Source organism: Manis pentadactyla, chromosome 9 (assembly GCF_030020395.1).
Source record: "Manis pentadactyla isolate mManPen7 chromosome 9, mManPen7.hap1, whole genome shotgun sequence".
Classification (NCBI taxonomy): Eukaryota; Metazoa; Chordata; class Mammalia; order Pholidota; family Manidae; genus Manis; species Manis pentadactyla.
In genome coordinates, this window is record NC_080027.1 from 9668465 (window position 1) to 9682745 (window position 14281).

The 14281-nt window shown below is 61.3% G+C and overlaps 1 protein-coding gene across 3 annotated transcripts; it reads left to right on the top strand.

The window, feature by feature from the left end:
• The first annotated feature begins 257 nt into the window (after nt 1-257).
• Nucleotides 258-14050, top strand: IFITM10 (interferon induced transmembrane protein 10). 3 transcript variants are annotated; one of them, XM_057506745.1, is made up of 4 exons: nt 258-1282; nt 3372-3823; nt 10229-10372; nt 13427-14050. In XM_057506745.1, the coding sequence occupies exons 2-4, from the start codon at nt 3581-3583 to the stop codon at nt 13574-13576; spliced, it is 537 nt and encodes a 178-aa protein (XP_057362728.1). In that variant the 5' UTR covers nt 258-1282; nt 3372-3580; the 3' UTR covers nt 13577-14050. The 3 variants fall into 3 exon arrangements, with proteins under 3 accessions (XP_057362728.1, XP_057362729.1, XP_057362731.1); XM_057506746.1 differs by having other exon boundaries at nt 1217-1287; XM_057506748.1 differs by lacking the exon at nt 258-1282 and adding an exon at nt 2378-2516.
• The last annotated feature ends 231 nt before the right edge of the window (nt 14051-14281 follow it).

Sequence of the window (14281 nt, forward strand, 5' to 3'; positions counted from 1 at the left end):
AGGGAGGCAGCCCCCACCCCACCGCCTTCTCACTCCTCCCCTGTTGACTGCCCAGGGGGTCAGTCTTCCCTCCCACCCAAGGCACAAGGGCTCACCGGCCACATGCCCCTGCTCTGCCATGCACACAAACCATTTCAGCTGGGAAGCCACCTCCATCCCCTCTTCTGGAACATGGGGGGTAATGAGCACAGCCAGACACCTCTGCCCCCTACACCCCCACCGCCTCTCTGCCATGCTTTGTAGATCATGGTCCCCGCCAGCCCCTAAACAGTGGCCTTGGGGCCATGAAGCCCCTGCCTGCTGCAGCTGCCCTGGACTGCCCCCAGGGGGGCTCTGCCCAGCTGCTCAGGGGTCCCCAGGCCCTGGAGTGTGATGCCTGGCTGGGATCCCAACTCGTTGACTGACCCGAGCATCCAGTCTCTGTCTATAGAAGGTGTGTGATAATGGCCGGCTTGCCCTGGACTTGAAGACTCTCCCAAAGGAGCCCAGCTGAGGGCCTGGCCTGCAGGGGCTCCGAACCCTGGTGCTCATCTTGGTGCATTTCCTGGCCTGCGCCCCTGTCTGGAGGACACCGTCTTGGGTGGGGATCCTCCTCCTTCCGTGCTCTGGGCGCTGGGGGCCTGGGAGAGACGCAGCCTCTCAGTCGTCTGTAGGAGAGGGGCCAGACCTGACCCTGTGACCTGTAGCAGGCCCCTGGGAGCTGGGCGCCCCCTCCTGCTGTCTGAGGACCAGGGGACTAGCAGGGAGACAAGCACAGTCCACACGCCTGCAGCCCCAGGCAGAGCCTGTGGCCAGGGAGGTGGTGCCCGGCCCCCAGAAGCACAGCCCAGATGCTGGAGAGGCCTGGTGGTGTGGCTCGCAGGCCTCATGCAGGCTGGGAGGGCACCTTCAGTCAGGTTCAACCCAAGGACGGGGGTCTGGGTGCCACCAAGCCAGGCCTAGGGTGCTGGGGGAGGGAGAGCTGAATTGTGCCTGGCTCCCCCGGCTCCCCATCCATGCTCAGGCCCGTGGGCCAGGATGGGGAACCCCTCCTGCTCACAGTTTTACCAAGTCGTCAGGGCGGACTGTGTGGCAGGCTCCTGCCAGCCCGGAGCGGGGGAGCCAGGCTGGTCAGGGGTGGGTGTGGGCATGGGCGAGGCTGGGCATGGGCGGGGCCTGGGCAGGGGGCGGGGCCTGCCCAGGACTGGGGTTCAGGGAAGGCTCTTGCAGAGAGCCCAGAGGCCCGAGGACAGCAGGGCTTTTGCAGAGGACTGAGCGCAGACAGGCAAGGCCTCTGAGGAGGGTGAGGTCAGCGGGTAGGCAGGCCACATGGGAGGACGGGCTCCGGACGTGGCGGGGACCCTGAGGAGGACAGGGACTTGGAGGGAGACGAGGGGGGAGCACGGGGGCCGCCGTACATCAGGGCAGCTTCTGGGGGGCTTTGGAGGGTCTGGGCTCAATGGGGGCCAGCAGATGGGTGGAGAGGACCCAGTTCAGGGAAGGTACTGGCAGGGTGAGGTTGGGGCTCAGCGGAGGCACAGAGGGCTGGGGGGTCTCTCCGTGGTGAAGGGGACTCATGGGGACTTGCAGGAAGGAAGGAGCGTGGTGGGCAGACGGAAGCTCCAAGGGGCCGAGGCCGGGAGGGCAGGCAGAGGTTCCGGAAGCGGCTGGTGGGGGCAGAGCATCAGCGGGGCCAGGTGGGGCAGGCAGGGCGCTCAGAGGCACGGGCAGGTGAGCGGCGGACGCCATGGAGACGAGTGTCCTTAGGGGCCTGGACAGCGCTGGACTTTGTGGGGAGCCCGATTAGTGAGGGTGGGGCTGGGGGGCTCCTGGCAGGGTGTGTGTGGCTCAGATTTTGGGTGACAGGAACTCAGAAAGGACAGGTTCACGTGGGGCCCCAAGGCTCAGCGAAGGCGGGGACTTTGTGGGCTTAGGAGGCCTTAGTTGGGGATGGGGGTGTGCAGAGGTGGACTCGGGTGGGGCTCGGTCCACCAGCCCATGTTAGCGGCTGGGGGGCCTGAGAGGGGGCTTGGTTGGGGGCGGGGGTGTGCGGGGACAGGAGAGCGCACGGGGCATGGGTAGGCGTGCGCACGGACATGGCCAGAGAGGCAAGTCGGGGGCGCCTGGGCTCTGTGGGGCTGGGGGCTCAGTGAGGCTCAGACGGGGGCGTCGTGGGGAAGGGGCCCCGACAGCGGGGCCCGGGGCCCGGCGGGCGGGGGAGGAGGGGGCTCTCACCTGGGGAGGCGGACGGGAGGGCCCAGCAAAGGGGCGCTCCGGCGGGGCTGGGCGCCGAGCGAGGCGAGGCGAGAGCGGGGTAGAGGGACGGGGGGCGCCGCGGGCGGGAGGAGGCGGGACGTGGTTGCGCCCGCCGCCGCCGTGAGTCAGGCTTGGGCCGCAGCGGCGCGGCCGGCCTGGCGCAGCGGAGGGAGCGCGGGCGGCGGGGGAGGCGGCGGGCAGACCGCGACCCGCGGGGCGGCGGAAGGACGCGCGGAGCGAGGCGCAGGGGCCGAGCCCGCCCGCCGAGGAGTCGCCAGGAGGTGAGGGCGCGCCGTCCGGGCGGCTGCGGCAGGCGCGGGCCGGGCTGGGGCCGCGGGGCCCGACTGCGGTGACCCCCGGGGTGGCGCCGGACCCCGGCGCCTGCGGTTCTCGCCGGAGAGGCGTGTGTTTGGCAGAGTGTCATCGTGCGGCTGTTTGTGGCAGGGGTGGGTGGCTCCCTGCGAGGGCGCGCCTGGGGTCCGTTGCCGCCTTGGGCCCGGTTTGGGGGCGGGGGCTGTGCGCCCAAGTTTGGAGCCCCGCAGTCCCGTTTTCACCTTCAGGCGATTGTGTCCGAGTGTGTGTCGCGGTGTGTGTCCACGCTGCGTTTCACAGTGCGGAGCTGTTTACCTGGCAGCACCTCTGAGCGAACGGGGTGTGCGGGGTCCGGAGCGCGGGTGGTGGGGCTGCCTGTGTGTCCACCCCCCCCCCACCCCGGGTCGGCGGTGTCAGCCTGCAGGAGCCGGGGGGCTCTGCTCATCCTGCCTGTAGTCCCCGCGGGTCTGCCCCGGTGTCTGGGGGCTGGTGCGCTCTGTTTACTGCAACTGCGTGTCAGTCTGGGCGTTGCTGGGGGCGTGGGGGGGCTGCTGTTGTGTCACTGGGTGGATGTGTGTGTGCTGATGGCAAAGTGATGAAAGCCCCTGATGTTCCTGCCAGGGCTGCTGGAAAGGGCTTTGGCATCGGCGGAGGCTCGGGCGGGCGGGGGAGGCAGGTGGCAGGCTGGCAGCTGGCCGCCTTGGTGAGGATTGCAGTCTCCTCTGGGGCTGTTTATGGGTCTCAGGGGAGATGCTGCAGGGCACAGGGCTGGGTCCTGCAGGGTGGGAAGGACTCAGCTGATTCCCCAATCCCCGCCCCTGCAGGCCCAGGGCCCGGCCAGCGCCCAGCCCCGCTGGGAGCCTCCGCCAGCACCACGGACGGCCCCCAGGAAGCCCGAGTCCCCCTGGACGGGGCCTTCTGGATCCCAAGGCCCCCAGCGGGTTCGCCCAAGGGCTGCTTCGCCTGCGTGTCCAAGCCCCCCGCCCTGCAGGCTCCAGCGGCCCCCGCCCCTGCGCCCTCATCCTCGCCCCCCATGGCGCCCACTCTGTTCCCCATGGAGTCCAAAAGCAGTAAGACGGACAGTGTGCGGGCTGCCGGCGCGCCCCAGGCCTGCAAGCACCTCGCAGAGAAGAAGACAATGACGAACCCCACGACGGTGGTGGAGGTCTACCCGGACACCACGGAGGTCAACGACTACTACCTGTGGTCCATCTTCAACTTCGTCTACCTCAACTTCTGCTGCCTGGGATTCATCGCCCTGGCCTACTCCCTGAAAGTGAGTGGGGCGGGGCCGGGGGCAGTGCCCGCAGGGGGGACCTGCTCTCCGCATCCAGACAGACAGGGATGTTGGCTAGCTGGGCAGGAAGGGGCTGCGCTTCCCCATCCTGAGCAGAGGCAGCTTCCCGGGTGTGACAAGGCCCGCTTCTCTGCGCAACCAGCTAGTCCTGGGACAGAGACCCAGGGCTCGGTGTCCTGGCCTCTGGGAGGGGACTGTGGGACTTAGACCTGGACGCAGCTGCCCCCAGGCCTCCGGGGATAGAACCAGCATGGAGAATGAAGAGGCCTTGGGGTCCTTCCCCTGTAGACAGGAGGGGTGCAGTCAGGGACGCTGGAGACCTTCTTGTCCAAGCCCCCCTCAAAGAGCCTGTGCCAGGCAGACAGTCAGAGGGGGTCTCTGATTGCCAGTCACTGCTCTCTTCCTTCCCTGTCACCCGAGGTGTCCAGTCAGCCTGTCCTCGGTGGGCGAGGGCCCAGGGGGAGAGAGGCATAATCATGTCTCTGACACTCTGACCACACACCCTAAATGGGTACGACTTCCAGAAGCCCCTCACTGCCGTGAGAGTAGCTGGCCAGGAGCAGAGCAGGGCGCCAGGCCGACAGGACCCCATCCCTATGGGCAAAGTGGGAAGAAGTGGGCCAAGACTGCAGAAGGGAGGCGGTGATCCACTTGCATTTGGGATTGGGGCATCTGTGCAAATGCGTAAAGTCTCACAAAGTGCTCTGGGCTGTCAGAGCCCCGGCAGCAGGAACAGGGGACTCAGTGCCCCCCACCCATCTCCCCGTCTGTCTGGAAGGACTTGGCTCACATCCAGCCAGCTCATCACCTTCCCCTGATTTGAGTGTCCAAGGCCAGGAGGCGGGGGTTCACTGACTGGAGCTTCCCAGCGAGGTGGGGACAGGGGGCTGGAGGGAGAGGAAGGGCCGGAAGCCTGGCCCGGAAGGGAGGACACGGATAGCCTGCTGCTGTGTGTACCTGTGAGCTGAGCCCACCCCTGGCTCTGGCACCCACAAACTAGCTCCCTGCTCTCCTACCCTTCTGACTCATCAGCCCGGGTGCCACCCCCTGCCACTCATGCCTTTGCCTCCAGGGCCTTGGACCTCGTGCGAGGCCCCACCATGCAGGAATGGTGTGTGACTGAGTGTGCACCCGTGTGAGTGTGCGTGAGCAGCAATGGGCATGTGCATACACGTGCATGTGATGAGTGCACACATACCTGCAAATGTGCGTGTGTGAGTGTTGCATGTGTGCATGCATGTAGGTACATGTGCACACATGCACGAGTGTATGTAGGTGAGTGTGCATGTGTGTGTGCTTTGAAGGCAGAGTTCCTGGGAATTGGGAATAGAAGCCCCTAGGCCAACCTCAGCTCTGGCTCCACCCGGCCAGTGCCAGGCAGAGGGCACAGTTGCCAGGGCAGCTGGCAGAGCTCTGCCTCTCCTGGTGCCCTCCTGCCATGCCCTGACATTGGTCCGTGGACATGGGTCCAGCAGCATGGGCTCCTGTTCGGAAGCCATCCCCCCTCCCCTTGGCTCAGCTGTGGGTGGCCAGCTGGCACAGGGCAGGCCCATCTGGTGTGGGTTGTAGGTAGGTCACAGATTTCTGAATGGTGCAGGATTTGTGCTGGGGGTTGGGGTGGGTGAGAATGATGCTTCTGAGGGGCAGAAGAGCATTCACTACACCCCCACCTGGAGCTGCTTCCCCCATGTCCTTCCTAGGGGGCAGTGAGGGCAGAAAGGGGTGGGACTTACCTGAAGAGGGCATGCAAGGTGAGCTGCCTTTTCCTGGCGGAGGGGACAGATCTGCTGGCTCGAGCTCCCTCACCTGGGAATTTATCCATCTGTCCATCCAGGTGCACATCTCCTGGCCTGCCGCACCCTACGCCACTTGCAGCCAGTCACGGGCACCCCCAAGGTCACCTGATGGACTTGGGGTCAGAGGCCTTGGCTAAGTTCCCAGCTTTTTCCCTGAAGAGCAGTGGCCTCTTGACGAGCCACCTTCACCTGAGCCTGTTCCTTCATCTATGGACAAAGCAAATGGAAACAAAACATTCAAATAAGCACACGTGAGCAGGGCAGAGGCTGGCACTCAGTGGGGTATCCCTGCCTGCCCCCATCTGTACATTCACCCATTAAGCCATCCATCCACCCCCTCCACCCACGTGGGCCAGGTCAGTTCAATGCAGGCTGGGTCTACACCACACAGATCGCAGCCTTATTTGCTTAGCCTGGTGTCCAGGCACACACAGTGCCAGTTCTCCACTCATGCCGTCTGCGAGCCACTCACAACAGCCACCATTAGCTGGGGGAAGACCAGACTGCGTCTTGGCATCCAAGACTCTTCAAGACCCATTTCAACCCTTTTCCTGGCCTCACTGGACACCCCCCACCCCAGCCATTCTGTGAGCGCCCCTTGCTGTGCAGCCCGCTGCTCCTCAGCCTGGGAGCCTTTGTGAGGCCCAGGACTCCCTTGCAAATGCTCCATCCCTCCCTGTGGCTGAAGGCCCCTCCCCATCAGAGACCCTCTGCCCCACGCATGGCTGCCCTCCACCCAGACCTGTCCCTTCATCTTGTTGTCATCAGGTCTGGACAACATAGGGGTCAAATAATGTTGGTGAGTTGGTGGCTGGACAGAGGACATATGGCAAGATGGAGTATGTGTCACAGCATTCCAGGAAAGGAGAGCTCCTCGCGGTTTGGGGTGAGGCTGGGGTCAGGCACAGGCGGCTTCCAGGTAGAGGCAGCATTCTCACTGGGCGCTGAAGGACGGGTGAGGGGACAGGTGTTCCAGATGGGGGAAAGGACTCAAACTGGGATATGCAGGTGGGGCGATCTGGGGGAAATGGCAAGGCCCCACTGTCTGTGGGGAACGAGAAGAGGGCAATCCTGGGGGGACAGACAGGCCAGGCAGCGAGGAGTTTGGAAAACCTGCGCAGGGGTTGGGTTTCAGCTGGGGCCCCAGTGTAGTGGTCCAGGCATGAGAGGAAGTGGCCTGACCTAGAGCAGGGAGGGTGGGCAGGAGAGGAGGAGCAGACGTAAAGGGTGCATGGCAGCTGCTCTGTTTGGGCCCAGAGGTTGTGAGGGTTCCCAGTGAGAGGAAAGCCAGGAAGACGAGACAGGAGGGGCGACATGGTGTCAGTGTTCGTATGTGCATCTTCACCCACTCCCTCCTTCCCAGACATCAGCATCACCCACCCGCCCGCCCATCATCCTTCTACCTTCCCTCCCTCCCTCCATCCATAAGCCCACCCACCCTCATACAACCATCCAGCCTCGTCTGTTCCATCACCTCATCCACGTGGCCGTGCGCCCTCCGTCCGTCCGTGCTGTCCGTGTTGTGTGCTTCCTCCCCCCTTTCCCACCACTCCCACCCCGTCCCCACGCGGACCGCACACCCGTTCACTCAACTGTTCATCTAACCTCACTTTCTCAGCGACTTTCCCCACTTTACTTACCATCGCTGCCTGTCGGTCATCCCTCGTCCTCTGGCCCAACACGCCAAGACATCTGTTCATCCTTCACGCCGCCCACCGTCCCTTCCCTCTGCTGCTCCTCTCGCTGAGCCACGTCCGTCCCTCCGTGTCAGCTCCTCACACTCATATTTACTCGCTTCCATCCTATTACCCTTCGCGTCATACCGTCCATGCACGTAATCTATCCGCTGTCATTTATCTATTTCCCCTCCCTTCTCATCCACCTACTCGTGATCCATTTATCCATATTCTCGTCCTCTCCCTTTTTTCTCTCTCTCTCTTCCTTCCACTCCACGTGCTGAATTCACTGATTCACACACGCATGCATCCGTCGACCCCTCCGCCCACCCACCCGCCCATCCAACCTTCCATCTTCCATTCATTCTTTCATCCGTCTGTGCTCACAATATCCCTGAATTTTTCATAAATACACCTACTTGCCCACACACTTACCCACTTTTTTCCATCGTGAATCTACTACTATTTCACCTACCTTCCCATCCATCTCCCACGTCCGTCTCCTCCCACCTGCCCTCTTGATCCCTTCTGCTTCTCCAGTTCACTGTGGACTACCGTCCATCAACGCCCGGAGTCGCCCGCCGTGCCCGTCACCTCACCCACGGGCCCGCTCACCGTTGGTCTTGAGCACCTCTCCTTCCTCCCTGCTTCCACGTGTTCCTTCTCCAGCAACTCATCCAGAGTCGGGCCTGTTCCCTCGCTTTGATTATCATGCCTGTCCCCCCCTCTTTGTCTTCCTCCCTCCCCTACACGTATATACCCACCATATCCACTCACCGAACTAGTCAATCGCTTCATCATCGATTCGTTCAAACTTCCCAGCATCCTTCCCTCACTCACCCACTTGCTGCACACACACTGACCGCCAAACACCTAAGAAGTGACAAGCCACACCCAGTCCCCGCCTGTAGGAGCTTCCATTCCAGTGGGGTGTCCGACGGTCCTAACACTCAGTTATGGTGACGTCAGTGATGAATAGAGGAACCGTGGTCACGGGGACGTGGCTGTGCTATTTTATGCATGTCGGTCAAGGGAGGCCTCTTTGAGGAGATGATATCTGAGTGTGAGCCGGAGTCAGTTCAGACACTAGCCGCATGTGCGTCTGGGAACCATATTCCAAGAGGTGGCGGCAGGTGTGGAAAAGGCCCTGAGGCAACGTCAGGCTCTGGCTGGGGGCTGGGGGCCAGGGTGGCTGGAAGGGGGTCAGGGCGCAGGGGACGGGACCCGAGGGGCCGGGCCGGGTGCACCTTGTCAGCCGCAGTAAGGATTTTGTTTGATTTTGAGTGAAATGGGAAATCTTTGAAGAACTTTAAGTCAATCCCACGTGGCTTACATTTGAAAGGATGACCCTGGCCATGTGGGGAACAGGCTGCAGGGACGCGAGACGCTGGCGAACTGGCACAGCAAGTGGAAGGGCGTTGTATGGAGTCTCGGATCAGAGCGGTTGGGGTGGAGAGCTGAAAACTGTGCATATATTTTGAAGGAAAAGCCAGTGAGGGGCTTTACCCCAGGGATGTTCATCTAGTGAGTTGAGGGTGGGGGGCGCCATTTTTGGCAGTGGCAGGCTGGCAGGAGAGGCCCTCGGCTCGCTGCCACCAGCATGCCCACGCTTCCGCCCTGTCCTCCTGCCCGTCCTTTTCCGTACAGTCATCTGTCTCTGTCCCCCGCCTGTCCACGTCCCCTTGGGCATCCCGCTCAGCCGTTCCTCCGATTGTTGATTCAATTCCTGTCTCCACACACCCAGCACCCATCTTTTTCCCTTCCTTTCCCCCCACTACCCTCCCGCCAGCCTCGTCCGTTACTTGGTCCACCTGTCCATCTGCCCAGCTGTCTTCTCATCCTCTGCTCCCTGACTTCACCCACTTCGTCCCCTAACAACAAGCCAGCCAGTAACAATAACGCAACAGGGGCACAGGTATCTGTTGAGCTCTTCGCATATTCCAGGTACTGGTCTAAGTCCCTGTGATTTCATTTATTATTTTATTTAATAATGACCTAAACTCTGTGAAATGGGTGCAGCTGACATTCTTGTTTCACAGATGAGGAAGCCGAGGCACAGAGCTACAAAGTGACCTCCTGGAGGTCACACCCGCAGGTCGCCCGGCCCCTGCGTCCGCTGGGCACCGTTCCAGCCCCTCCTCCTGCCTGTCCACCTGCGTCCTCTCTCCTTTTGCCCACCCCCCTGCGCTCCGCATCTCTCCGCGAGGTCGTTTCTGCGTCAGCCTCTCTGCTTCCCCTTCTTTCTAACTACCTGCCTGTGGTGTCATGTATCTAGTCACCCACTGAAGCTTTGACCATCGGCCCTTCTCTCCTCCTCTCTCCTCTCACCCCACGGTTCCCACCCACCCAAACGCCTGTCTCTCCACCCCTCCCCTCATGTATTTGTTCTTCCCACTCTCCCCCCCAAACTGAGTTGCCCATCCCTCACTTCCGGATCACCGTGCCTCTCCGCTCTCCGCCTCTCCCGTCACGGACCGTGCCATCCACACAGGGGCCGTGGGACCAGCACCCATTTGCCCAGCTACCTGCTCGCCGCCCCTGCCTTCACCCAGCACCCCTCTTCTCCCCTGGGGACTCGCACATCCACAGAGCTGCCCATTCCCCAGGCTGCGTGCCCTCCCTTTGCCTTCCTGGCCTGCCCTGACTGTTCACCCCTCAGCCTGTCTGCTTGCCCCCCTCTGCCTCTTAGTCCCTGCCCCCCTTCAGCTCCCCAGCTCCCCAAGCCCCCTCCACTGTCCTTCCACGTCTCTGCCACCCTTCTCAGGCTCTCCCCTGTTCCTTCCTGCCCCCTGTTCTGTTAACATCAGGTGCTCCTGGGCCCAGCCCTCAGTCCCCTTTCCTCTGTCCACACACCCTCCCTGATGTGCCCATCCACGGCATCCCACGCCCTTGTATGTATGCCTCTGCCCTAGACCCTGTCCGGAACTCCAACTCTGACAAAACCGCCCTACTCAAAATGTCTAGATGAAGCTTCTCGCTTAACACTCGGGAATGAAGCTCCTGAACCACGCAGACACACTCCTGGGACCTTCCACAACTTCCCTGTTTCAAGTAATGTAAGCAAAAAACCTTGAGATAATCTCAAATTCCATCCTTTTTTTTTTTTTTAATCACACTTCACATGTGATCTCAGCAAATGCCATCAGCTCTGCTGCGTTCAGGACATACCCAGGACGCATGGGCTCTCCCACCTGCACTGCAGCCCCGGTGCAAACCAGCCTGGCTGCCTGCCTGCACTCTCTCTCCCTGCCCTGGGGTCCAGCCTCTGCCCCTGCCCTGCAGTCTCTTGAGCAGTGGCCGAATCACTGCGTTAGGACATGTCAGATTATGTCATTGTTTTCCTGCTCCAAAACGCCACAGAGCACCTGCAAAGCTCTGCACGCCCTGCCGCTGGCCGGCTTCCTCTCTGACCTCAGGTCCTACTTCCGGGCTCTGCTCTCACCTGATGGGTCTCTGGTTCTTCCCGAACGCCAGGCACATCCCAGCTCAGAGCTTCGCGCCTGGCCGCACACTCCGTGCAGATAAGCTTACAGGCAGCAGGCGCCTTCTCTGCGCTTTGTCAGATGCCCACCCCCTTCTCCGGAAGCTCTTTCCTGAGCGCCCGGTGGGAGCTCTACCGCCTACAAACTTCCTGTTTCCTTATCCTCTTCAGTTGCTGCTCAGCACACCTAACACATTCCATATTGTACTCATCTGTCACGTTTATGTGGCATCCTCTCCCGGGAATGTAAGCGCCCTGAGGGTGGGGACTTGCTTTTGTCCCCTGCAGTATACCCAGGACCTAGAAAACACTTGCTCAGAGCAGGCGCCGACTAATACCGATAGACTGACTAACGAGTATATCCTCTAGCATGCACCGATTCACCCTACAGCCGTCCAGTAACCCTCCCTGCCTCCCGTCCATCTCCTGTTCCACATACCCAACATCCGCTCGTGTATCCATCTGTCCACCCATTCCATCCATTACACAAGCACCTGTCATTTATGCACCTTCCGTTCCACTCAGCGATGGCCACATGTCCACCTGCTGCCTGTCCCCCCGCCCAGCACACACCCTGTGTCCACCTACCCCCTTTCTCCTCCACTCATCTGTCCACTTGAAACTGTTCCCTCTACCTCTCCTCCTCTCTTCCAAGTTTCTAATGAAGAGATCGTGGCCAAGGCTTTACCTTAGGAATTCAGAATTGTTTTAACATGAGAAAATCCATGACTATAATTCATTAATGAAGTAAAGGAGAAATACGTTTGTCCAGCGGGGATTTTTTTTAACACATTAATGGACTTCTAGCAATAAGTGAGCATCTCCTTAGTGGTGAGTTTTAAGGTCAAGACTGAGCCGAGGCTTCCCGTTCCGTCGTGTGATTGCCCTTCGGCGTCATCCCGGAAGGCCTCGCCCCGGCTGCACGAGCTCACTCACTGCGTGCGTCCCACAGCTCTGGGCGCCGGGAACGCATGTCATGGCCGAGCCTCGCCGAGGGCTGCGCAGCTGGCGATGGGCACGGTTGGGATCCACACCCAGGCATGGCCTCCGCCATCTGTGCTCCTGGCCACCGTGCTGGAGCGTCCAGCAACGAGACAGGCAGAAGTGCCGTGACCACAGCAGGTGCAGCTTCCCACACGGAAAGCTTGGCCACTCGGCACGATTCATATGGTAACTTAGCTGGACTCAAAATCACTGTACAAAAGTCGGTGGAATCCTCACACACCAGCAGAACTATGTGATTACAGACATCGCTCACAACATCATTGCAACCACAATAAATAGACTAAGACTAAATCTAACAGAAGATTTATTAGCTTTCTCTAGAGAAAACTGTAAAACGTTTAAGACCTAAATAAGTGGGTGAAGCATCATGGTTCAGACAGGATGAAAAGACCCATTGAAGGCCAGTCCTCTCCGGAGTCACCAGCGTGAGAACCAGGCAGGCCGTGGGCTTCCTCCCGCCCTCCGTCCCTCCTGATTCCTCGGCGACGGCCACGCCTGCTGCTTTCCCTCTTTCCATCTCATCTCGTCCATTCATTCTGGGCAGTCCAGCTGCCGGGTCACCGGCCTCTCCCCCCTTCCCTGATGCCTCCCTCGCCTCACCCGCCAGCGCCTCTCTGTTTTCTTCTGGCCCTCTCACTGCTCCTTTCACCGGTCCCCTCCTCCATCCATCCACCCTCGGGACACCCCGACACCAGCCACCCTCCGACCATGCCATCTCTGTGACGGCATTGCCTACCCCTCCGTTCTCCCGCCCACCCACCCACCGGGCAGTCAGGTGGTGAGCCCAGCCGGGCTGCCTGCCCGCCTTCCTCCCTGCAGCCAAGCCCCTTTGCCCCCTCGTCCATCCACGAAGCACTAACACAGAGACTTTCTCCCTGCCCGTCCCCCCTCTCTCCCTCACCTCCTCCTGGATTCACTCCCTGCCCACAGCATCTCTGGGCTTTGGCGGGGGGAGCTTGCTGAGGAGAGGGGCACCCTGACCTGCCCGCCTGAGGCGGACGCCCCTCGGGGCCGGGTCTGCACAGCCGCAGAATCCGGAGATGGGTCCAGCTCTGCCCCCTGCCTTCCCAGGACTTCCTGGGCTCCAGTCCTCTCCCTTTACCTTAACGTCCCCTCCCAGAGATCGTGGGGACACCACCTGTCCTGTCCATTCCCAGGGAACCCCAGTTCCTTCTAAACCAGGTGGACGTCCTGTGAGGACACGCTCAGGTCACTGTGCCATCCGATCGCCTCTCTCCCTCTGAGACCAGCTTCCTCTTCTCTTCACTCATTCATTCGCTCCAGCTTTCTCAGGTGTGACGGACATGTGACACTGTGTAGGTCTAAGATGCGGGACATGACGATTTGTACATGTGTGTACTGCAGGGGGGTTCCCACACTAGGCTTGATTAACATGCCATCACTCGCAGAGTCACTTTCTTTTCTGGTGGCGAGAACACTTAAGATCTACTGTCTCACCAGCTTTCAAGCATATAGTACAGTATTGTTAACAATCCTGGTTTATTTTAAATAGTTCTGGACTTCAGGAAGTTGCCCAAGAAACAAAGCATTCCCGGGTGCTGTGGCCCCAATGCCCCAGTGTTAGCAGGTCCCCCTTAAGCACCTTCCCTCCTCCGGGCCGCAGGTTCGGGACAAGAAGCTCCTGAACGACCTGAGCGGAGCGGTGGAGGACGCCAAGACGGCCCGGCTTTTCAACATCACCAGCTCCGCCCTGGCGGCCTCTTGCATCGTCCTGGTCTTCGTCTTCCTGCGGTACCCGCTCACCGACTACTGAGGCCACTGCCCCTTGGCCGCGGGGACAAAGCGCCAAGACGTGTTTGCTTCTGCGATTGAGGTGATGCAGGACGCTGTGCGGTGGTGGCCAGGCAGGGCGTCTGCCTCGGGGTCCCCAAAGCTGTGAGCCAGGCAGCGAGGATGCTCTGCACAGGAAGGGGGCAGCGAGCTCCTGCCGGCCCACCCTCTCTGCCTCCCGGCCTCCTGCCTCCGCCTGTTTTGGGGTCCTGGGCTCCCCCTTCTGCTGCTGTACCCTGGCTCCCGTGGCTGCCCTCCCTGCCCTCCTGTGTCCACGCCCCTGGGGCCCCTCAGATCCAACACCCTGTATGAAGGGCTTCTGTGGGAGTGCCCCAGGCTGAGGGGGGCTGCCGGCATCTGGGGGCTCCCCACCCTCCTGGGCCCACCTCCCCCAAGCTGTGACCCTGCTCAGAGCTCTTGTATCTGTGAACTTTCAATAAAACACTGTCCAGCTCTGGCCCAGCCTTCTGTCCCATGCCCGGCTAGGGCATGGGGGGGAAGTGGTAGGCTCTGGGAACCCCCTTCAGGCCCTGCCTGGTGACCCAGGGCCCCAGGCGCTGCATCCGCTTCCTGGCCGGGAAGGTTGCTCTGTAACTGGCAGCCTCCTGCCTGCTGTGCCTGACAGGACCGAGGGGCTCTGGGGGGAAAGACACCCCAGACTCAAGCCCCTGGAGGATCAGGCAGCCTC

What these genes read in the sequence shown, in the direction of transcription:
- IFITM10 (XM_057506745.1), top strand. Translation starts at nt 3,581, where the DNA reads ATGGCGCCCACTCTGTTCCCCATGGAGTCCAAAAGCAGTAAGACGGAC. An exon ending in CCCTGGCCTACTCCCTGAAA is followed by an intron (nt 3,824 to 10,228) that starts GTGAGTGGGGCG and finishes CCTCTGCCCTAG; the next exon opens with ACCCTGTCCGGAACTCCAAC. An exon ending in ACTTCCCTGTTTCAAGTAAT is followed by an intron (nt 10,373 to 13,426) that starts GTAAGCAAAAAA and finishes TCCGGGCCGCAG; the next exon opens with GTTCGGGACAAGAAGCTCCT.